Genomic DNA, 26,673 nt, shown 5'->3' on the forward strand with positions numbered 1-26,673 from the left:
AACAGTCAGGCACTCGGCTTCTTTCAATATTGGCTAATGTAATTCTCATTTTCTGTCTTTCCTTAGAAATCGGTACTTTATCTAGGCATCTTGCATAATTTTGTGATTTCTTGCAAAGCCTGCATTGTTGTGCTGCAATTTATTGATGCTTTAGAAATAAATTATTTCATTAGTTGGAGTCAAGTTCTGGGGCTTGTTCACATACATCTGGCACTTTTGCACTTGTTAGCACTAGCAGTGCCCCTTCCTAGTGCTTCTGTTTCTGCCTCTGAGAATATCCCCCACCGGTACTGAATGGGTTCTTTCATACCTGTTAGCGGTGCCCCTTCCTGGTGCTTCCATTAGCGCCCCGGGAATATCCCACACCAGTATGGATGCACCAGCACTAACGTCCATCAGCCATCACCAGACTAGCTCCTGTCCTCTCCGTGGGCTTGCTGTGATCCTGCTTTATCTGAATCCCACCTAAGTACTGCTTGTTCATTATTTAGTAGCTGAAGGACCTGCATATTACTAAACACATGTGGAGCCCCCTGTCGGGTTATTGATCAAGTTTGTGTTGGTTACAATCAGGTTACAGAATGAGATTTTCTTTCTTCATCCTGACATGATCTTGAGTAAAGGGAAATGGTTTCTTCACTTTTCCTTAATGACAAACTCTTGTGTGAACTCCTACTCCCACCCACATAAATGAAGACAAACTTTGTATTATTTGCAATAGTTTTATTGCCAGTAAGAGATACAGCAGTCAAGGTGTTTTTACACTAATTTAAAGCAAGAAGATAAAAGTGTATAAAGAGAGCTGAGAAGAAGTGTAATCACATTCTTGTACATGGATGCTTCAGTCTATGCTAACCCAGCAAAGCCAACTCTGTTGTTGCCCATGTCAAAAACAGCATAGTACTCCTTGAGAAAGACGTCACCCAGGATCCAGAGAGGCTGTCCACTGGAAGACTGCAGGTCCATAGACAAAAATATAGCTGAGCAGTAACCATTGCTCTGCAAAAGTAAAAGTGAAATCAGCAACATTAGGGCTTTCCTTAACTCTGCAGAGCAGAGGCTGGTCAACTCCCGTATTCAGGCGCTATCCAGCGGAAGAAATTAGCCAGATAAACTTAAGCAGCTAACTTCCCTGAGATACCTTAGAGTTAGCAGGGTGAGTCTATCTGGCTTTCTACAGGACAGCCAAATAGTCAGAGAAGTAGCTCTACCCCAGAATGCCCCATCTCATCCCTCACTGATCTGGATAAACATTCGGCTAAGTGGTGGCCACTCAGTGTGGCCCAATATGCAGACAGAGCCACTTAGTTGGCTAAATCGGAACTTAACTGACTAAGTGGCAGTGAATGTCAACCCAGGCAAGGCTACAGAATTGGGGGTTAAGGCCTGGATTTATGAAAATGCGATAGCAAAAGGGGTGTGGATTATGCTAATATACAGTTTATTGCAATTTGTGCTAATTACCTATGCAAAGAGCTAAGTTTGTGCCCGACCTGATCTTTTTTCCTGCAATCAACCACTGGGGGACCATTGTTAATGTGAGAGAGAGATTAGCCATAGTGTTCTCCCTAGAGAGGTATTTGTATCCCTATGGGAGGCCCACCTAGTAACTCGAGGTGAGCTTTAGGTAGTAGTGTAGAGGGTTAGGGGCCACTTTGACATTTAACGTGAGACGTACAAACAGAACACTGCTCTCTTGTGAAGATTTGATGAACTTCGGAGTGAGGAAACTCACCCAAAGACGAGATTTGGCCAATGTTCTCTCAACCTAGCTTGATGGACTCTCTACCTGGGTAACATTTTATTTATTTTATTTTAAAATATTTCTATACCGGACTTCATGAATGGGATTCATATCAGGCCGGTTTACATAGAACAAGGGATAAACGAAAAGTAACCAAAACAAGAAGGCTGAAAATAGCAAAGTTACAATATAACAGGGGATTAAACTTGGGAGCTAGAGTAGCTAGGAATAAGAGAGATAGGAATAACTACATATAAATCATATAAGATAGGTTGTGAAATTAGTAAACATTCGGTTCCTTTATCTGAGTCTGATGGATTATTTTGAGTTAGGGGAAGGCTTGGAGGAAAAGCCACGTTTTAACTTTCCTTCGAAAGGTGAGGAGGCAGGATTCCAGTCTTAGGTCAGTCGGTAATTTGTTCCAAAGGACTGGGCCTGCTGTGGAGAAGGAACGTTCTTTGGTGAATGATAGACGAGTGGATTTGGTAGGTGGGACTTGAAGCATTCCTTTATATGCCTCTCTGATGGGCCTTTCTGAAGCATGGTGTTTGAATGGGGTCTGAAGGTCTAGGGTGAGCTGTTTGTGGATGGTTTTGTGGATTATGGTGAGTGCTTTATGTAGAATTCTGTATTTTAACATCAAGCTAGGTTGAGAGAACACTGCACATATCTCATCTTTGGGTGAGTTTCCTCACTCTGAAGGACATCAAATCTTCACAAGAGACTACTGTTCTGTTCGTACATCTCACATTGAATGTCAAAGTGGCCCCTAACCACCTACACTGATACCTAACCCTCACCTCGGGTTACTAGGTGGGCCTACCATAGGGATAAAAATACCTATCTAGGGAGATGCCATTATGGCCAGGCTCGCTCGCTCGCGCTCTCTCTCTCTCTCTCCATGCGAAAACACCTTCGTGTATTTTGATAAATGAGGGGGTTAGTTTATAACTTCCCACATTAGTGTAAAGTCTGAAGGTATAAAGTAATACAGACAGTATCTATACCGTTTATGTTAGTGTGTATAAATGACCCTCCCTGTGTAATACAGACAGTATCTATACAGTTTATATGTTAGTGTGTATAAATGACCCTCCCTGTGTAATACAGACAGTATCTATACAGTTTATATGTTAGTGTGTATAAATGACCCTCCCTGTGTAATACAGACAGTATCTATACAGTTTATACGTTAGTGTGGTATAAATGACCCTCCCTGTGTAATACAGACAGTATCTATACAGTTTATATGTTAGTGTGTATAAATGACCCTCCCTGTGTAATACAGACAGTATCTATACAGTTTATGTTAGTGTGTATAAATGACCCTCCCTGTGTAATACAGACAGTATCTATACAGTTTATACGTTAGTGTGTATAAATGACCCTCCCTGTGTAATACAGACAGTATCTATACAGTTTATACGTTAGTGTGGTATAAATGACCCTCCCTGTGTAATACAGACAGTATCTATACAGTTTATATGTTAGTGTGGTATAAATGACCCTCCCTGTGTAATATAGACAGTATCTATACAGTTTATACGTTAGTGTGGTATAAATGACCCTCCCAGTGTAATACAGACAGTATCTATACAGTTTATGTTAGTGTGTATAAATGACCCTCCCTGTGTAATACAGACAGTATCTATACAGTTTATATGTTAGTGTGTATAAATGACCCTCCCTGTGTAATACAGACAGTATCTATACAGTTTATATGTTAGTGTGTATAAATGACCCTCCCTGTGTAATACAGACAGTATCTATACAGTTTATGTTAGTGTGTATAAATGACCCTCCCTGTGTAATACAGACAGTATCTATACAGTTTATACGTTAGTGTGTATAAATGACCCTCCCTGTGTAATACAGACAGTATCTATACAGTTTATACGTTAGTGTGGTAAAAATGACCCTCCCTGTGTAATACAGACAGTATCTATACAGTTTATATGTTAGTGTGGTATAAATGACCCTCCCTGTGTAATATAGACAGTATCTATACAGTTTATACGTTAGTGTGGTATAAATGACCCTCCCTGTGTAATACAGACAGTATCTATACAGTTTATGTTAGTGTGTATAAATGACCCTCCCTGTGTAATACAGACAGTATCTATACAGTTTATATGTTAGTGTGGTATAAATGACCCTCCCTGTGTAATACAGACAGTATCTATACAGTTTATATGTTAGTGTGTATAAATGACCCTCCCTGTGTAGTACAGACAGTATCTATACAGTTTATATGTTAGTGTGTATAAATAACCCTCCCTGTGTAATACAGACAGTATCTATACAGTTTATATGTTAGTGTGTATAAATGACCCTCCCTGTGTAGTACAGACAGTATCTATACAGTTTGTATGTTAGTGTGTATAAATGACCCTCCCTGTGTAATACAGACAGTATCTATACAGTTTATGTTAGTGTGTATAAATGACCCTCCCTGTGTAATACAGACAGTATCTATACAGTTTATATGTTAGTGTGTATAAATGACCCTCCCTGTGTAATACAGACAGTATCTTATACAGTTTATACGTTAGTGTGTATAAATGACCCTCCCTGTGTAGTACAGACAGTATCTATACAGTTTATATGTTAGTGCGTATAAATGATCCTCCCTGTGTAATACAGACAGTATCTATACAGTTTATATGTTAGTGTGTATAAATGACCCTCCCTGTGTAGTACAGACAGTATCTATACAGTTTATATATTAGTGCGTATAAATGACCCTCCCTGTCTAATACAGACAGTAGCTATACAGTTTATATGTTATTGTGGTATAAATGACCCTCCCTGTGTAATACAGACAGTAGCTATACAGTTTATATGTTATTTATTTATTTATTTATTTAGCATTTTTATATACCGACGTTCTCGATACAAATATCAAATCAGGTCGGTTTACATAAAACAAAACAATTGCGGTGATTGTTATTGTTATCTATTATTGTGATTGTTATTGTTATCTATACATTTTATATGTTAGTGCGTATAAATGACCCTCCCTGTGTAATACAGACAGTATCTATACAGTTTATATGTTATTGTGGTATAAATGACCCTCCCTGTGTAATACAGACAGTATATATAGCGTTTATATATTAGGGTGATGTAACTGACCCTCCCTGTGTAATACAGACAGTATCTATGCAGTTTATATGTTAGTGCGTATAAATGACCCTCCCTGTGTAATACAGACAGTATCTATACAGTTTATATGTTATTGTGGTATAAATGACCCTCCCTGTGTAATACAGACAGTATATATACAGTTTATATGTTATTGTGGTATAAATGACCCTCCCTGTATAATACAGACAGTATATATACAGTTTATGTTAGTCTGTATAAATGACCCTCCCTGTGTAATACAGACAGTATCTATACAGTTTATGTTAGTCTGTATAAATGACCCTCCCTGTGTAATACAGACATTATCTATACAGTTTATATGTTAGTGTGGTTAAATGACCCTCCCTGTGTAATACAGACAGTATCTATACAGTTTATGTTAGTGTGTATAAATGACCCTCCCTGTGTAATACAGACAGTATCTATACAGTTTATGTTAGTGTGTATAAATAACCCTCCCTGTGTAATACAGACAGTATCTATACAGTTTATGTTAGTGTGTATAAATAACCCTCCCTGTGTAATACAGACAGTATCTATACAGTTTATGTTAATGTGTATAAATGACCCTCCCTGTGTAATACAGACAGTATCTATACAGTTTATGTTAGTGTGTATAAATGACCCTCCCTGTGTAATACAGACAGTATCTATACAGTTTATGTTAGTGCGTATAAATGACCCTCCCTGTGTAATACAGACAGTATATATACAGTTTATATGTTATTGTGGTATAAATGACCCTCCCTGTGTAATACAGACAGTATATATAGCGTTTATATATTAGGGTGATGTAACTGACCCTCCCTGTGTAATACAGACAGTAGCTATACAGTTTATATGTTATTTATTTATTTATTTATTTAGCATTTTTATATACCGACGTTCTCGATACAAATATCAAATCAGGTCGGTTTACATAAAACAAAACAATCACGGCGATTGTTATTGTTATCTATTATTGTGATTGTTATTGTTATCTATACAGTTTATATGTTAGTGCGTATAAATGACCCTCCCTGTGTAATACAGACAGTATCTATACAGTTTATATGTTATTGTGGTATAAATGACCCTCCCTGTGTAATACAGACAGTATATATAGCGTTTATATATTAGGGTGATGTAAATGACCCTCCCTGTGTAATACAGACAGTATCTATACAGTTTATATGTTAGTGCGTATAAATGACCCTCCCTGTGTAATACAGACAGTATCTATACAGTTTATATGTTATTGTGGTATAAATGACCCTCCCTGTGTAATACAGACAGTATATATAGCGTTTATATATTAGGGTGATGTAACTGACCCTCCCTGTGTAATACAGACAGTATCTATACAGTTTATATGTTAGTGTGTATAAATGACCCTCCCTGTGTAATACAGACAGTATCTATACAGTTTATATGTTAGTGTGTATAAATGACCCTCCCTGTGTAATACAGACAGTATCTATACAGTTTATACGTTAGTGTGGTATAAATGACCCTCCCTGTGTAATACAGACAGTATCTATACAGTTTATATGTTAGTGTGTATAAATGACCCTCCCTGTGTAATACAGACAGTATCTATACAGTTTATGTTAGTGTGTATAAATGACCCTCCCTGTGTAATACAGACAGTATCTATACAGTTTATACGTTAGTGTGTATAAATGACCCTCCCTGTGTAATACAGACAGTATCTATACAGTTTATACGTTAGTGTGGTATAAATGACCCTCCCTGTGTAATACAGACAGTATCTATACAGTTTATATGTTAGTGTGGTATAAATGACCCTCCCTGTGTAATATAGACAGTATCTATACAGTTTATACGTTAGTGTGGTATAAATGACCCTCCCAGTGTAATACAGACAGTATCTATACAGTTTATGTTAGTGTGTATAAATGACCCTCCCTGTGTAATACAGACAGTATCTATACAGTTTATATGTTAGTGTGTATAAATGACCCTCCCTGTGTAATACAGACAGTATCTATACAGTTTATATGTTAGTGTGTATAAATGACCCTCCCTGTGTAATACAGACAGTATCTATACAGTTTATGTTAGTGTGTATAAATGACCCTCCCTGTGTAATACAGACAGTATCTATACAGTTTATACGTTAGTGTGTATAAATGACCCTCCCTGTGTAATACAGACAGTATCTATACAGTTTATACGTTAGTGTGGTAAAAATGACCCTCCCTGTGTAATACAGACAGTATCTATACAGTTTATATGTTAGTGTGGTATAAATGACCCTCCCTGTGTAATATAGACAGTATCTATACAGTTTATACGTTAGTGTGGTATAAATGACCCTCCCTGTGTAATACAGACAGTATCTATACAGTTTATGTTAGTGTGTATAAATGACCCTCCCTGTGTAATACAGACAGTATCTATACAGTTTATATGTTAGTGTGGTATAAATGACCCTCCCTGTGTAATACAGACAGTATCTATACAGTTTATATGTTAGTGTGTATAAATGACCCTCCCTGTGTAGTACAGACAGTATCTATACAGTTTATATGTTAGTGTGTATAAATAACCCTCCCTGTGTAATACAGACAGTATCTATACAGTTTATATGTTAGTGTGTATAAATGACCCTCCCTGTGTAGTACAGACAGTATCTATACAGTTTGTATGTTAGTGTGTATAAATGACCCTCCCTGTGTAATACAGACAGTATCTATACAGTTTATGTTAGTGTGTATAAATGACCCTCCCTGTGTAATACAGACAGTATCTATACAGTTTATATGTTAGTGTGTATAAATGACCCTCCCTGTGTAATACAGACAGTATCTTATACAGTTTATACGTTAGTGTGTATAAATGACCCTCCCTGTGTAGTACAGACAGTATCTATACAGTTTATATGTTAGTGCGTATAAATGATCCTCCCTGTGTAATACAGACAGTATCTATACAGTTTATATGTTAGTGTGTATAAATGACCCTCCCTGTGTAGTACAGACAGTATCTATACAGTTTATATATTAGTGCGTATAAATGACCCTCCCTGTCTAATACAGACAGTAGCTATACAGTTTATATGTTATTGTGGTATAAATGACCCTCCCTGTGTAATACAGACAGTAGCTATACAGTTTATATGTTATTTATTTATTTATTTATTTAGCATTTTTATATACCGACGTTCTCGATACAAATATCAAATCAGGTCGGTTTACATAAAACAAAACAATTGCGGTGATTGTTATTGTTATCTATTATTGTGATTGTTATTGTTATCTATACATTTTATATGTTAGTGCGTATAAATGACCCTCCCTGTGTAATACAGACAGTATCTATACAGTTTATATGTTATTGTGGTATAAATGACCCTCCCTGTGTAATACAGACAGTATATATAGCGTTTATATATTAGGGTGATGTAACTGACCCTCCCTGTGTAATACAGACAGTATCTATGCAGTTTATATGTTAGTGCGTATAAATGACCCTCCCTGTGTAATACAGACAGTATCTATACAGTTTATATGTTATTGTGGTATAAATGACCCTCCCTGTGTAATACAGACAGTATATATACAGTTTATATGTTATTGTGGTATAAATGACCCTCCCTGTATAATACAGACAGTATATATACAGTTTATGTTAGTCTGTATAAATGACCCTCCCTGTGTAATACAGACAGTATCTATACAGTTTATGTTAGTCTGTATAAATGACCCTCCCTGTGTAATACAGACATTATCTATACAGTTTATATGTTAGTGTGGTTAAATGACCCTCCCTGTGTAATACAGACAGTATCTATACAGTTTATGTTAGTGTGTATAAATGACCCTCCCTGTGTAATACAGACAGTATCTATACAGTTTATGTTAGTGTGTATAAATAACCCTCCCTGTGTAATACAGACAGTATCTATACAGTTTATGTTAGTGTGTATAAATAACCCTCCCTGTGTAATACAGACAGTATCTATACAGTTTATGTTAATGTGTATAAATGACCCTCCCTGTGTAATACAGACAGTATCTATACAGTTTATGTTAGTGTGTATAAATGACCCTCCCTGTGTAATACAGACAGTATCTATACAGTTTATGTTAGTGCGTATAAATGACCCTCCCTGTGTAATACAGACAGTATATATACAGTTTATATGTTATTGTGGTATAAATGACCCTCCCTGTGTAATACAGACAGTATATATAGCGTTTATATATTAGGGTGATGTAACTGACCCTCCCTGTGTAATACAGACAGTAGCTATACAGTTTATATGTTATTTATTTATTTATTTATTTAGCATTTTTATATACCGACGTTCTCGATACAAATATCAAATCAGGTCGGTTTACATAAAACAAAACAATCACGGCGATTGTTATTGTTATCTATTATTGTGATTGTTATTGTTATCTATACAGTTTATATGTTAGTGCGTATAAATGACCCTCCCTGTGTAATACAGACAGTATCTATACAGTTTATATGTTATTGTGGTATAAATGACCCTCCCTGTGTAATACAGACAGTATATATAGCGTTTATATATTAGGGTGATGTAAATGACCCTCCCTGTGTAATACAGACAGTATCTATACAGTTTATATGTTAGTGCGTATAAATGACCCTCCCTGTGTAATACAGACAGTATCTATACAGTTTATATGTTATTGTGGTATAAATGACCCTCCCTGTGTAATACAGACAGTATATATAGCGTTTATATATTAGGGTGATGTAACTGACCCTCCCTGTGTAATACAGACAGTATCTATACAGTTTATATGTTAGTGCGTATAAATGACCTTCCCTGTGTAATACAGACAGTATCTATACAGTTTATATGTTATTGTGGTATAAATGACCCTCCCTGTGTAATACAGACAGTATATATACAGTTTATATGTTATTGTGGTATAAATGACCCTCCCTGTGTAATACAGGCAGTATATATACAGTTTATGTTAGTCTGTATAAATGACCCTCCCTGTGTAATACAGACAGTATCTATACAGTTTATGTTAGTCTGTATAAATGACCCTCCCTGTGTAATACAGACATTATCTATACAGTTTATATGTTAGTGTGGTTAAATGACCCTCCCTGTGTAATACAGACAGTATCTATACAGTTTATATGTTAGTGTGGTTAAATGACCCTCCCTGTGTAATACAGACAGTATCTATACAGTTTATGTTAGTGTGTATAAATAACCCTCCCTGTGTAATACAGACAGTATCTATACAGTTTATGTTAGTGTGTATAAATAACCCTCCCTGTGTAATACAGACAGTATCTATACAGTTTATGTTAGTGTGTATAAATGACCCTCCCTGTGTAATACAGACAGTATCTATACAGTTTATGTTAGTGCGTATAAATGACCCTCCCTGTGTAATACAGACAGTATCTATACAGTTTATACGTTAGTGTGGTATAAATGACCCTCCCTGTGTAATACAGACAGTATCTATACAGTTTATACGTTAGTGTGGTATAAATGACCCTCCCTGTGTAATACAGACAGTATCTATACAGTTTATACGTTAGTGTGTATAAATGACCCTCCCTGTGTAATACAGACAGTATCTATAGAGTTTATATATTAGGGTGATGTAAAAGACCCTCCCTGTGTAATACAGACAGTATCTATACAGTTTATGTTAGTGTGTATAAATGACCCTCCCTGTGTAATACAGACAGTATCTATACAGTTTATGTTAGTGTGTATAAATGATCCTCCCTGTGTAATACAGACAGTATCTATACAGTTTATACGTTAGTGTGTATAAATGACCCTCTCTGTGTAATACAGACAGTATCTATAGAGTTTATATATTAGGGTGATGTAAAAGACCCTCCCTGTGTAATACAGACAGTATCTATACAGTTTATGTTAGTGTGTATAAATGACCCTCCCTGTGTAATACAGACAGTATCTATACAGTTTATATGTTAGTGTGTATAAATGACCCTCCCTGTGTAATACAGACAGTATCTATACAGTTTATGTTAGTGTGTATAAATGACCCTCCCTGTGTAATACAGACAGTATCTATACAGTTTATATGTTAGTGTGTATAAATGACCCTCCCTGTGTAATACAGACAGTATCTATACAGTTTATATGTTAGTGTGTATAAATGACCCTCCCTGTGTAATACAGACAGTATCTATACAGTTTATACGTTAGTGTGGTATAAATGACCCTCCCTGTGTAATACAGACAGTATCTATACAGTTTATACGTTAGTGTGTATAAATGACCCTCCCTGTGTAATACAGACAGTATCTATACAGTTTATATGTTAGTGTGTATAAATGACCCTCCCTGTGTAATACAGACAGTATCTATACAGTTTATATGTTAGTGTGTATAAATGACCCTCCCTGTGTAATACAGACAGTATCTATACAGTTTATGTTAGTGTGTATAAATGACCCTCCCTGTGTAATACAGACAGTATCTATATAGTTTATATGTTAGTGTGTATAAATGACCCTCCCTGTGTAATACAGACAGTATCTATACAGTTTATGTTAGTGTGTATACATAACCCTCCCTGTGTAATACAGACAGTATCTATACAGTTTATATGTTAGTGTGTATAAATGACCCTCCCTGTGTAATACAGACAGTATCTATACAGTTTATACGTTAGTGTGTATAAATGACCCTCCCTGTGTAATACAGACAGTATCTATACAGTTTATACGTTAGTGTGTATAAATGACCCTCCCTGTGTAATACAGACAGTATCTATACAGTTTATGTTAGTGTGTATAAATGACCCTCCCTGTGTAATACAGACAGTATCTATATAGTTTATATGTTAGTGTGTATAAATGACCCTCCCTGTGTAATACAGACAGTATCTATACAGTTTATGTTAGTGTGTATACATAACCCTCCCTGTGTAATACAGACAGTATCTATAGAGTTTATATATTAGGGTGATGTAAATGACCCTCCCTGTGTAATACAGACAGTATATATACAGTTTATATGTTATTGTGGTATAAATGACCCTCCCTGTGTAATACAGACAGTATATATACAGTTTATATGTTATTGTGGTATAAATGACCCTCCCTGTGTAATACAGACAGTATATATACAGTTTATATGTTAGTGTGGTATAAATGACCCTCCCTGTGTAATACAGACAGTATCTATAGAGTTTATATATTAGGGTGATGTAAATGACCCTCCCTGTGTAATACAGACAGTATCTATACAGTTTATATGTTATTGTGGTATAAATGACCCTCCCTGTGTAATACAGACAGTATCTATACAGTTTATATGTTATTGTGGTATAAATGACCCTCCCTGTGTAATACAGACAGTATCTATACAGTTTATGTTAGTGTGTATAAATGACCCTCCCTGTGTAATACAGACAGTATCTATATAGTTTATATGTTAGTGTGTATAAATGACCCTCCCTGTGTAATACAGACAGTATCTATACAGTTTATGTTAGTGTGTATACATAACCCTCCCTGTGTAATACAGACAGTATCTATACAGTTTATATGTTAGTGTGTATAAATGACCCTCCCTGTGTAATACAGACAGTATCTATACAGTTTATATGTTAGTGTGTATAAATGACCCTCCCTGTGTAATACAGACAGTATCTATACAGTTTATACGTTAGTGTGTATAAATGACCCTCCCTGTGTAATACAGACAGTATCTATACAGTTTATACGTTAGTGTGTATAAATGACCCTCCCTGTGTAATACAGACAGTATCTATACAGTTTATGTTAGTGTGTATAAATGACCCTCCCTGTGTAATACAGACAGTATCTATATAGTTTATATGTTAGTGTGTATAAATGACCCTCCCTGTGTAATACAGACAGTATCTATACAGTTTATGTTAGTGTGTATACATAACCCTCCCTGTGTAATACAGACAGTATCTATAGAGTTTATATATTAGGGTGATGTAAATGACCCTCCCTATGTAATACAGACAGTATCTATACAGTTTATATGTTAGTGTGTATAAATGACCCTCTCTGTGTAATACAGACAGTATCTATACAGTTTATGTTAGTGTGTATACATAACCCTCCCTGTGTAATACAGACAGTATCTATAGAGTTTATATATTAGGGTGATGTAAATGACCCTCCCTGTGTAATACAGACAGTATATATACAGTTTATATGTTATTGTGGTATAAATGACCCTCCCTGTGTAATACAGACAGTATATATACAGTTTATATGTTATTGTGGTATAAATGACCCTCCCTGTGTAATACAGACAGTATATACAGTTTATATGTTAGTGTGGTATAAATGACCCTCCCTGTGTAATACAGACAGTATCTATAGAGTTTATATATTAGGGTGATGTAAATGACCCTCCCTGTGTAATACAGACAGTATCTATACAGTTTATATGTTAGTGTGTATAAATGACCCTCCCTGTGTAAAACAGACAGTATCTATACAGTTTATATGTTAGTGTGGTATAAATGACCCTCCCTGTGTAATACAGACAGTATATATACAGTTTATATGTTAGTGTGGTATAAATGACCCTCCCTGTGTAATACAGACAGTATCTATAGAGTTTATATATTAGGGTGATGTAAATGACCCTCCCTGTGTAATACAGACAGTATCTATACAGTTTATATATGGGAAAGAAAAGCAGAGCGAAGACACACTCCTGCAGTGCCTGTTCCTTAGCCACTCAGGCTTTTGAGCAAACAAATGAAGAATTCCCTCAAATAGTTTGTATCTGATCTGGTGAAATTATCTGTTACCTTACCAGATATTATGATTCCTGCTGCTATTTATCAGAGCTCCGGTGAGCCCTAGATAAACAATACTGGAAGCTATAAGATCTGCAGAGGACCACGGCTAGAACCTAGGTGAATAAGACGACGTGCACATATCTACCTGGCTGATGTAGGCTGAAGGTGGAATTGGAAACTGGACGCCATTAATGGTGAAAGTGAGCGTGGGCAAGTTCTGAATATTGTTGCAGTTTACGGGATACTATGAAAAGCAATGAGAAAAACCAGTTTTCAGTCACATTAAGGAACAGCTTTCTTATTTCATGGTTATCTGAGGACCTGCATCGTAGACATTGCTTCTCACATTCTCCACCTGTCCCTATCCATCCATAATCTGTAAAATCATTTCATGGTCATTTGGAGTCTGACAATAAATGCACAGAAAGTATATATTTGTTTGTTGAGAAGACGTGGAAGAAAGTTTGGTGGAAAGGTAAGAGCCAAGTCTAAATCAATAAATAAACTCCCTCTGTCTTCCCGACATCTGTATTGCCTTGAACGGTCAGCAGGGAGTAAGAGTTTTTACTCTCCTGTTATGTGTCTCAGTTTTGCACTGCCTTTTTCAAAATCTTTGTCCCATTCCTCCCACTGCTGCTGGTGTTGGTTGCTGAACTTACCCCTCCGTATTGATCCTCTTCGCTTCCAAGGTAAGGAAGCAGGTAGCCCATGTATGGTGCTGGAATATTGAGTTGGATAGTGCCAGTGTCTACGATTGCCTGGCAGCCTTGGCTGCACCAGCCGGTAGATTGTCCATTGATGGAGAAGCTGTGGAGAAATGCACAAGAGGCTTTGTTATCTCAGAAGCTGTGCTCATGTGATACCATTTTCTTCTCCTCTGCCAGGGTGCCCAGTCGATAGATCCAATGCCCTCCCACCTATTAGAGACTTTCAGGTCCTTGTATTTCACAAAATGTTGAACTAATAGTGAAATATTTTGAGATACAATTGAAATTACTTCTTCCAAAAACTTCTGAGGCATGGCAGGATGCTAAAACGTAAACAGAGGCACAGATGTGACTGTTGATGAAATTTAGATTGGAGCCCTCTCTGAACAAGATGGGGTAGGAAAACACAAGACATGAAGGTCATGGGGATGGAGCAGACTTACTCGTTCATAGTGATTTGCCAGTATAGCTCCTGGGTGACGGGGGCCCAGTAGATCTGACCAGTGTAAAGGCTACTGTCAACTCCTCCAAAGATTACTTCACCGGATTGGCTGAGAAAATACATGATAAAACAATGCGATTGGTTATCCAGAGTATTCTGAATTATGCACAGCAAAAGGGCCCTCAAATGAGAGCTTAATGGGGTCATTTGGAGCAGCCCTTCTATCTGCATGCTATGTCTGAACTTTGCAGATCATTTTCAAAGGGGAACTTTCACATTTTTAGCTAACATAAAATGCAGGGTTCACCTCCTATTCTTGCAGGAAACCAGTCAGGAGCAAACTAGTGTGTGCACTTTGAAAATAAATCAAATGTAAGAGTGCTCCCCCTCAGCCCTTCCTGAAATAAAGCATTTTCTGAAAGCCCTTATGTGCTCCTTGCCAGGCAAAGGAAGACAATTTACCTAGCTTCAAAAACTCTCTTGTGAGAATTTACCAGTTTTCTAATTATTATATTCTCCTTACTTATTAATCTACGTTTGGAAGAGATGAAGGCTTAGGAGATCACCATGTCTGTGTTTGTGACACTGTAGCCCCCATTCCCACCAATGACTTCTGTTTAGTTTCCTATAGACACCACATGTTCAGGATCTGTCAGAGGGGTTTTTTCAAATCACATATATGCATGCATCCTGGGATGTCAGCTCAATCAGTTCTGTGTGGAACTTCTTGTTCCACTTTCTGATTCCTTGGAACATTCACAACAAAATACAATATTTTCATATGCAAAAGGAAGGTTTCAGCTCTAATTCCAAAATGCACATGTGAAGCGCCTCCTTACCTGCCCATGTAGACGCTGAAGACTGGCTCTGTGAGGGCGTTCTGCTGTAGCAAGCCCTGCATAACAGTGGCAGCATTTCCCACTGCCAGGCCAGGGTAAGCCAACCCAAGAATCCCATCAAATTTAGAGTAGATGAAGTTGCTGGTGGGCTCAGTGATGGTAAGGCCAAATTCCTGATTGGTGACAGCTATGTTCTGGATCTGAAAGAAAATGTGAAAACGCTGTATAAGGACCCTTAATACCTGATCTCCCACTTGGCTTGTAAGCTCTTTGGGACAGGGACTGCACTTATGCCATGTGTCAATCATTTCTTGTATCCCATTATTGGATGTCTCTATCTTGCTCAGTTCTGCTAGATGATGGTAGTATTATTTTAGCACGTGCAGTATGGACCACTGAAAACCAGCGTACTTTATAACAATTACCTAGAGTGATGCTGCAAAGTCTGTGCCATGAATAACTGCACAAGGATTAGAAAATAAATTTCCCCACATCCTCCTGCCTGCAACCTGAGCTGAGGGGAGAAACAGGTTCCAAAAGTCAATAACTGCTTAGTTACCCAGGTAAAACCATTTGCTTAAAATAATAACAGAAAATGTCAGAAGCAGGACTGGCAGACAGGTCTCCTGGCTTCTGGCCCATTCTCTTCTAATCACGGGGTCACCCAGTCTGTCCAAGGTGTCAGTGATAGGAGCTACAGAACCAGAACTGCAGCTTCTCTGTAAATGTGCTGCGATTCCTGCACTGAAGTCACTGCTTTCTTTGCTGGAAATGCGTTCAGTCTGCACATGCAGCCTAGCAAAGACTTTCTGCTCATACTACTAGAGCAGATAGTAATACTACTCACGGTCACGGTATCATAGCCAAACAGGCCCGTGACGCTGCTGCCAACATTACCGCTGCCGTAAGCCATGGTGAAGCGCTGTCCATTGGAGGAATAGGTGGAGGACTGACTGGGATTGAACTGTGGATGGCTGGCTAAACAGAAGACAAAAGAGCACTTTTAGCTGGGTCCTAACATCCTGCTTCTAGCAATATGGAAGACATGATAAAGATTAGAAAGCAATATTTCTATCACTCATTGAGTCTCCCTGACACGTGAGAGCAGTGATATGGGAAGTACAGTGCAAGAGAGGGATGGTTATACTGCTCCTGCATCTGTTACATTACTGCACTCACTTCCAGCCTTTGGGGGAAACAGGCTGCTTTTCATTCAGCATTAGCTCCTAAGGAATGGCAGGAGAGCTTTGAGGGCTCTACAAGCTATGCCACTCTTCTCTGGAGGATGAAAATCACCAGGATAAAGTTCCCTGGTTACACGGCTCCTAGCACTGAGTAACTTCTGCATGGAAATCTATGCACAGACTTTGAAAATTCCTATCCCCCATCCCATCTCCACTATCCCCCCACCCCCTGCAATACCAACTGTGTGTGTAAAAGTGCACGGCAAAGAGGTTTTATGAGGATAAGTGTCCTTGAAAATTACCTCCTACACAGCAACTTTCAAAAGATTTTACCCAGGTAATAAATTCCCCTCCCCCCTATGTGGATAATTTTATCTACATTGCACAGGGGCAGAGTGGGTGGGGGGAGAATGGAACTGCACAGGGGTTTTATTCTTAAATCCCCATGTATGATGTACAGTGCTGCAGATGCAATGTCTATGGCTCATGAAGTGCCCTCCACGTCATGTTTTCAGGAAAACTCTGCATGGTCATACTTCTCCCAACTTGCAATCTCTCCGCAGGGTCTAAAAATTACCCCAAATTGTCAACCATCAGATGTGGGAAATTCAAACACAATTGTGATCCTTGACATGAAGTAACAGAAACAACAGGGCTTGATGTATCAATGGTTACTAAGAACATTAAGAAGCTCCATGCTGGGTCAAGTCCAGCATCCTATCTCCAACAGGGGCCAGTCTGGATCACATGGAAGTCCCTGATAGATCTGTGCCACGTTGTTCAGTCCCAGAAGTATGAATAAGGTTTAGAGTATGACCAAGCCCTTGATACATCAGGTCCAGTGTCTTCTGCACTACAGGATCTGTAGGAAATACACAACATCTACACTGAAAATAGCGGAGGAAACTTTATCTTGTCATGTCAGATCCTCAAGAAAGACAACATTCCCTATGGTCCAACCCTCAGCTCTTAAACTCATTCCATAGTGCCAGATTACTCACTGCAGGCCTGGCTCTGGCAGTAAGTGGAGGGGACCCAGAGATTGGAGGAGCCGGTGTCAAACAGGACCAGGAAGTTCTGGGGAGGCGTTCCAATGCTGATCTCTCCAAAGTAGTAAACCTAGAAAGATTTGATTGATTGTGGATTACAGAGTTAGGTTCTTACTCTAGAAGGTACAGCAGCTTTTCTAGAAAGAGTATGATCTTTAAAACAACCTTGGCACTTCTGAGGTTGAAGGAAGAAAGAGAACCAAGGAAGTTAGGTTTCTTTCTGTGTACCATATGGATAATATACTGAGAGAAGGAAATGCGTGGTAGGCATAGAGGCCCTGGTGCTCACATCAAAGTACATGGATTCATCAGCCACAGCAAAGTTATTGAAGTTATATTTCAAGGCAGGATTTAGTCTGTGTGTTCTTAAGTAATTCTCGAGCACTCCCTTCTCTTTCATCTCCTCTCGGATAGACTTGTATTTCTTCAGGGGGACTCTATGTCAGATGAAAAGAAAGAGGGGAATCAATCAACAGGAAAGCCATTGTACTTCTCTCTTCTTAGCCTTCTCTTGGATACTCACCTCACCAGCCCCTCTGAGAGCTGCAGGCACACCAGTGCAAGGATCAGCCACTTCATCCTCTTCTTCTCCAGAACTCACTAATCACCTGAGCAGAGACTTGAGTTCTTTCTGTGTTGGAAATGCTTTCTTTTATACTCGCAACCCCACCCCTCTTTCCATTCTCCTGCCTCTCTTCCTTTCTCCCATCTTAATACAGGCTGGAAATTGCTCAATATATATTTTTTTAGGAGTATCAAGTTCTATTATCTTTATCAGCCTTTTCCTAGTAACCTCATACTTTCTGGATCTATTCCATAAGAAACTGGCTCGATAAGGGACGCAAACATGGTTTTGGAAGAGAAAAGGTGTTATCAAAAACATATAACCTTCAAATGTTCAAAATGAAATCTAGTTAGTTCTTCTAAATGTAAACTAGTAAGTCAGGTTAAAGGAAGAGAAAGAGTCCATTATCTTGGATCATCACGAGTTCCTTCTGTGCCAGCTTCCTAGCTATGATACAGGGAAACAAGGAAAGCTCTGTCATAGCAGGTCTTTGAACGAAATGTCCTCATCCCTCAAAAATGGTGTTTCCTTGGGGCAGCAACTGCCTCTTAAAATCTAAATACATTTGAATACCCACTGATCTTTTTACCATCCAGGAATGGGTCAATCAACCTGTTAAACATGTCCATAGCTGTATTAGGAGACCTTGCCCTGGAAGTATCTTTCACACTTTTATCAGAGTAAAGCCTCCTTCGCTTGGGGAGGGCAGAGTGTGGACACCTTCCACAGTTTTACCCCTCTCAGGGTAAAATCTTCTTCCTCTGGAGTTACATCTACTTCTGATTGTCTTCATGATCTCTTAGTTTTTCCTGCAAGATCCTTGTATGAATGTAACATGTCTTTGTGCAGTGCAATTATGTCCCCTTCTAATCTTATTCATCTTTGATAGAAAGAAACCGGAATCTTTGCTTCTACAGTTGTCTGTTTTCTGGTTCCTTGATATCCTTCATGAACACTGGGACCAAGAAGTGTGACCCATAATCCTGGGTAATGTTTGCAGATGGAGACCTGTCAGTGTTTCAGGGACATGCAAGAGTTCAGCCTGACATTGGCAAATTGTAAAGATCTGCATAACATTTATATCACCTAAGAAAAATAAGAGACCGCATGTTCTCAACAGCTGGCCCAATGCTATAGAACTCTCTACCCGAGTATCTAAGACTGACCCCAGAAACAAAGACATTCAAACGTGACCTAAAAACATGGTTATTTCAAAATACATGCAACCTAACTTAGAATTATCCGAACACAGAGCATGCACCCTCAAGGACAAAGTCATTAAGAACCTATCTTCTGAACTAAATACCTTAATATGTATGTTGTTTGTTCTCATTAAGTCAATATAATTGTCGATGTGTATTATGTACGTCATGTTGTAAACCGTTGTGATCTTTATTTGGAACAATAGTATATAAAATGGCTAAAATAAATAAATAAATATCTTGGCAATGAATGGCAGGGTTGGTGCCAGCAGTTGTGTGTGGGTGAAAGCCCCAAGAATATATGAGTGCAGTGGACATAATCCTCCATTACTGTTTAGTTCTGTTAAATGTAGAAGCCTTATTTTATTTTATTTGTTTATTTATAACATTTGATAATCGCATTCTAGGTTTAACAATAAAATATTTCAAAGTGATGTCCATATTATGTATTTTATTTATTTGGCACTTTTATATACCATTAGCAAATAAAGCTTAAAACAACAATAAAATTTATTTATTTATTTTATTTAGAAACTTTTAATATACCGATGCTCAAGATAAATATCTTATCGTACCGATTTACAGCATAACAGGGGATAACCAAAACGAGTAGGAGGAAGTTACAAAAAACAGGATGTTGCAATTGGAGACAGGAGAGCAAGGAAGAATAGGCTAAACATAGTGTTAATATAGAGAAAACAATAAGTAGATTATAAACTTAACTTGACAAGTAACCAAATAGGAGATCAACAACAGTCAAACAAACAAGCATAAAATAACATATAAAACACAGTACACAAATTCTTCAATACACTGATCATTATTTATCCTTTCCTGAAACTGTTCTACCAACCTAGTTTTTACCCTTAGGCCTAATCACATCAACCACTTCGAATCAAGGAGTGCCCTAAAAGTTTAATTTGGAAGCTCAGACAAAATCAGCCAAGTTTTTACCTTACATCCAAACGACATCAAATCAGTCTCCTCTCTACAAAAGGGGAAGGCAATTTTCAGAAAGACCATTTCCGTAGGTAAAATGCTGGGTTTTATTTTAAGGTTAATCTACAGCAGTCAGTTTCTTCTGAAATACAAAAATTGCTCGATTCAGTAAGAAAAGGTCTTGCCCAGAGCTTTCACCAATAGAAACATTCAGTGCCAACTGCAATCCAAAGGAAGGATTTAGGGTTACGGCCCTTTTTGGTGTGTGTATTGAATTACAGATTATCCCTGGCTAGACATAGAAACAAAGAAACAGGATAGCAAAAAAAGACAATCTGCCCATTCACACCAACTAATTCAGCTGTACAATGCCTAGGTGCCACTAGCTCTGAAGTCAGCAATTGTGAGACTGGAAGACTGGGTTTCCAAATGGCAAATGAAATTTAATGTGGACAAGTGCAAGGTGATGCATATAGGGAAAAATAACCCATGCTATAGTTACACAATGTTGGGTTCCATATTAGGTGATACAAAACAAGAAAGAGATCTAGGCATCATAGTGGATAACACATTGAAATCGTCGGCTCAGTGTGCTGCAGCAGTCAAAAAAGCAAACAGAATGTTAGGAATTATTAGGAAGGGAATGGTGAATAAAACATGGAAGTCATAATGCCTCTGTATTTATTTATTTATTTATTTATTTTATTTAAAATCTTTTCTATATCGCCGTTAAGTACCATCACAACAGTTTACATATAGGCACGTAAAATAATGTTAAAATTGTATAGGGAAGTACTTTCTATCAAAAAGTGCCATTAATGTTCCAGTTACAATGTTTGAATCAATAAAGAATGTTTGATGAATGTCATAAATTTTATCCATTTATTTTCCTAAAATTGCAGGAGAAGTTCCCTTTAATACATTGAAAAGATTTCTCATAGAAGCTCTCTCTTTTCCATCTGAAGATATTCCCTCTATTAACTTTTGTTACTTCTTGAATAAGAGAGCCTCGGCAAGAGGAACAAATGTAGTGAATATACCAGCTTTTTGGAAAACTCTAATATTGAGTTATAGAGAGGAATACTCTCTTGGCATCATTTATCTATAAACAGGATGTGAATAACGTTATGAAATCCTATTTTGGGAAGTTTCCATTACAGCCGGTAACGTTATTTCCTGATTTGGCTCAGGCCACTCAAATCAGGAGAAAAGAATTTCTAACTTTGCGTCAGAAAGTTATTGATTTAGGTTTTTCTTTTGTGTTACGCTATCCGTGTAAATGTATCCTAAAAAGAGGCACAGAGGGATTTATATTTTTTCAGTTTGATTAGTTTCAAAGATTCGTGGAATCCAGACAGCCCACCACCTCTTCCCCAAATATTTCCAATGAGGATGGGGTTTAAATAAAAGAATGCTGGATTTAATCTATGTTAGTGCCCTTGATGAAGGATTGCTTAGTTTCCTTTTTGAAATCTCCTCAATGAATTTCACTTGCCTCCAGGTTTCAAGTTTCTATGAAGATAGTTGCTAAAATATGATTTGAATGACAATAATATGATGGTGATTAGTTGCTTTAAGGATTGTGATTAAATTATCATTGTATAATGTTAATATCACCAATATGGTCAATTTACGTTTTCCTAATTGTAAAAGAAAAATTGAATAAATAAAGAATTAAAAAAAATTTTGTCCATTTATATGTGTAAGAGGTTTACTTTACATGTATAATTCTTTGTACTGTCTTGTTTATTTAACATTAGCAGTGGGATAATAAAATTTAAAAAAATGATCACATATCTAATTACATGCTGTGAGCTGATGTTATTCTGTCTACTTTATTTCTTTTCCTGTTCTTCATTCTCTTTGTAAAACGCTTGTTTGAATAGCCAGGTCTTCAAACCTTTTTTGAAATTTTTCTGCAATCTGATCTCAAGGGGCATGGTGTTCCATAGTATAGGACCTGCCAAGGATAGTGCTCGCTCTCTAACTTGGGTCAGTCTTGCTGTCCTAACTGAGGGGATTGTTAGGAGGGCTTTGTTGGTCAATCTGAGATTTCTTTGTGGGACATGCCCATGGAGTGCTGTGTTAGGCCACTCAGCTTTTTTGTCATTAATTAATGTATGTATTGTGCAGAGTGTCTTGAACTGAACCCTTTGTTCAATGGGTAGCCAATGTAAATCTGCTAGTGTTTCAGTGATATGATCTCTTTTCCTTTTTCCAGTAAGTATTCTTATGACAGAGTTCTGTAAAATTTGGAGTGGTCTTATAGTTGTGTAAGGTAATCCCAAAAACATTGTGTTGCAGTAATCTGTGCTTGCAAAGATTAGTGCTTGTAAGACTGTTCAAAAGTTTGTTGGTGTTAGTAGGGGTTTTAACCTCCTGAGGACCATAAGTTTGACGTAGCCTTCTTTTACTTTCAGAGATATGTGTTGTTTAAGACTGAGTTCAGTGTCAATTATTACACCGAGGTTCCTTACTTTCTCAGCTAGTTCTATTTTCTGATTATTCTTTAGTATAATTGGAGTTTGAATAATCTCAATGTTTTTTCGTTCTAGATGTAGGAACTCAGTTTTTTCAATATTAATAACTAATTCCATTTGGTTTAGTAGTTTATTTTTTTAACACATTTCTATACCGACCTTCATGAAAAAAATTCACATCAAATCGGTTTACATATAACAGGGGGATAACATTGATTAGTTGTTTATGTCAAGGTAGTTAGTTGTTTATGTCAAGGTACATGTTGGCTAAATTTAATGTTTTTTCAATTGAGTCTTCAACGGGTAGAATTAGTTGAATGTCATCGGCATATATGTAATATATGATTCCCAGTCCAGCTAGAAGGTGGCATAGCAGAAGCAGGTAAATGTTGAAGAGTGTTGTGGACAGTGCTGATCCCTGTGGTACTCCTATTTGTAGACTAATTTTATTTGACATCACATTTTTAATCTGTGCTTGAAAGAATCTGTTACTAAGATAAGATCTGAACCAGTTAATTGTGTTGTTCTGAAATCCTATTTCTTCTAGTCTTTTTAATAGTATATCATGATTTACTGTCAAAAGCTGATGACAGGTCTAATAGCATAAGAATGTAATGTTTTTCACTATCAAATCCTCTTAGAATATTGTCTGTCAGTGATAGCAGTAATGTTTCTGTGCTGTAATGTTTACGGAATCCATGTTGCGAAGGGTACAGTATGTTATTGTTATCTAAATGTTCAGCTAGTTGTTTTTGTACGGTTTTCTCTATTAGTTTTGCAATTAATGGTAAATTAGAAACTGGTCTATAGTTGCTGAGAATAAGTGGATTGCTGTTCTTTTTCTTTATAATTGGTTTGATAATTGCCCCTTTGAGTATATTTGGCATTGCTCCTTCCTCTAAGGATAAGTTTATGATCTTTGCTAGGATTGGTGATGCTATGTTAGCTAGTTTTTTTATGTCCAAAGTAGGCAGGGTGTCAATTACATGTGGGGCAGGATTTAACTTTTTTAGCATGGATTCTACTTCAAAGTTTGATATTTCGTCGAATGTCAACCATTGAGTAATGTCTTTTTTGTGCATTTTAATTTCTTGTTTTGTTAAGATTGGGATTTTGGATCTTGTTTGTAATTTTGTCAATGAAAAATTGTTCTATTTCATTACACCATGGTGAAAAGATATAGTTGCACTGGAGAAAGAACAGAGAAGGGCAACAAAATGATAAGGGACATGGAACGGCTGCCCTATGAAAAAAGGCTAAGGAAGTTAGGGCTGTTCAGTTTGGAAAAGAGATGACTGAGGGGGAATATGATAGAAGTCTACAAAATCATTTAAGGACTTGAACAAGTTAATGTTTAATCTCTCCGATAATAGAAGGACTAGGGGGCTCGTCATGAAGTTAGCAAGTAGCTCATTTAAAACAAATCAAAGAAAATTCTTTTTCACTCAGTGCATAGTTAAGCTCTGGAATTCATTGCCAGAGAATGTGGTTACGGCAGTTAGTGTAACTGGTTTAAAAAAGGTTTGGATAAATTCCTAGAGAAAAGATCCATAAACTGCTATTAATTATTAAGCAACAGTAGCTTGAGATGTATTTAATGTTTAGATACTTGCCAGGTACTTGTGACTTGGATTGGCCACTGTTGGAAACAGGATGCTGGGCTTGATGGACCCGTGGTCTGACCCAGTATGGCATGTTCTTTTGTTCTTATGTTTGCCCTCCTTTGAAAAAGGTGGGATCTGACTGTGAGGTTATGCCCAATTAATGATTGTATATATATTTATTTTGTAAGCCACATTGATGTATAAAGTAAACATTGTATCAAATGTATTAAACGGAAAGCTAAACATAATTACTGGTCAGTATCCAATTTGTTTTCTTAGATATGCTGCTATTTTTGTTTTAGCTTTTTAAGACTTTGTCCAATTTTGATTGACGCAATTTAGAGATTTTATGTTTTATTTCTTGTGAGTAATGTTATGATTTTAGCTGGATGTCTTGTTTTATGTTGTACTGTGTATGTTGATCTGTAAGCTGCTTTGGGCCAAGGCATTAGCAGCTTCAGGCCAAGGCATGTGTTGGAGAAGATTGTTTACCAGCAATTTTTAGGGTTTATGACTAAGGTGGAGAGATTGCACCCTGTACAATTTAGATTCAGACAAGACCACAGTACTGAGACTTTAATGATGGCCTTCGAATACATGAGGATCAGGGCTCAGATTCTTTAATAGTTGTGCTTGACTTGTCTGCAGCATTCACTACTGTGGACCACAATTTATCACCTGTTTTCTTTGAGTGTAAAAGGAATCACTTTACAATGGGCTCAATCTTTTTTGACTGACTGTACCAGGCAAGTTATTTGGGGCTCTTCAAAATTGATGATAAAACCTGTAGAGTAGTGATGTGCAGAGGCAATTTTTTTTTAATTCATTTCATAGGTCACAATCATTTATTTGGTTTGTGTCAGGCAAAAAAAAATGTAATTTATTCATTTCCCATCAATGTACCTGGGAAAGGAATGCATTCTATTTTGCGCTCTGAAATAGTGGTTTTCTAATCATTTCTAATAAAACCTATGGTTAGACTTCATCAGAAGGGTGAAGGACACTCCAGTGCACCACGTCTGCGTCGATATGGCATCAAATATAGCCTGAATAGCCCAAGGAATCATAATGAGGCAAAATAGTACCAGCAGTAGGAGGAGTTCTCCAAGGCACTGTGAGAGGATCAAAGCAGCAGCAGCAGCAGCAGCAAGAGTGGCAAGAATACCCCAAAGTTCCAAAAGAGGGGAAAAGCAACACCAAGTGTGGCCTGAACAGCTCCAGGCACCATGAAGGGAGAATGAAGCACCTAAAGTCACAGGAAGAACCTCAAGGCACTGGCAGAGGGTCAAAGCAGCAGAAAGAGTGGCATGAAGACTCCAAAGCACTGTGAGAGGCACACAGCAGTCACCCACAGTGGCAAGAACACCCCAAGGCTCCAAATGTATGGCACTCATTATTTTATAGACCTCTGTCATATCTCCCCTCACCTGTCTCCAGGCTGAAGAGTCTTAACCTCTTTAGCCTTTCCTCATAGGGGAATTGTTCCCTCCCCTTGGTCGCCCTTCTCTGTACCTTTTCTAATTCTGCTATTTCTTTCTTGAGCTGAGGTGACCAGAACTGCACACAATACTCAAGATGAGGCTGCACCATGCAGTGATACAGAGGTGTTAGGATATTCTCTGTTTTACTCTCCATTCCTTTCCTAATAATCCCTAGCATTATGTTTGTTTTCTTGGCTGCTGCTGCTGCACACTGAACAATTCTTCTACCTGCTGCTATTCTCTCCTCTCCCCTTTGTTCACAGTGGCATGATGGAATTGGAAGTGGCTACTGGGTTTTTTTTATGTTATAATATAGTTTATAGATGTACTGTACCACCCACCAGTGTCAGTCACACTCAATCAGGCTGACAGATTGAGTTCACTTCAGTGATTAGCAAACACTATCAAGCAGAGTTAACAGCTTGCCAGTGGTACAAACTCACTACTGCCTGGCTATGCCTCACAGATTGTGCAAAATTCTCTCTCTCAAAAAACACACACATACGCATGTAT

The 26,673-nt window shown here is 37.5% G+C and overlaps 1 protein-coding gene across 1 annotated transcript; it reads right to left on the bottom strand.

Annotated features, from left to right (window-relative positions):
• Positions 1 to 708: 708 nt before the first annotated feature.
• LOC115073810 (gastricsin-like) lies at positions 709 to 18,576 on the bottom strand. The gene is made up of 9 exons (XM_029572638.1): positions 18,413 to 18,576; positions 18,179 to 18,326; positions 17,842 to 17,959; positions 16,504 to 16,634; positions 15,657 to 15,856; positions 14,819 to 14,926; positions 14,328 to 14,475; positions 13,814 to 13,912; positions 709 to 999 (listed from the first exon to the last, which is right to left on the bottom strand). Exons 1-9 carry the CDS (start codon positions 18,466 to 18,468, stop codon positions 847 to 849), a joined length of 1,161 nt encoding a protein of 386 aa, XP_029428498.1. The 5' UTR covers positions 18,469 to 18,576; the 3' UTR covers positions 709 to 846.
• Between the last annotated feature and the right edge of the window lie 8,097 nt (positions 18,577 to 26,673).

This window comes from Rhinatrema bivittatum, chromosome 12 (genome assembly GCF_901001135.1).
Source record: "Rhinatrema bivittatum chromosome 12, aRhiBiv1.1, whole genome shotgun sequence".
NCBI lineage: Eukaryota > Metazoa > Chordata > Amphibia > Gymnophiona > Rhinatrematidae > Rhinatrema > Rhinatrema bivittatum.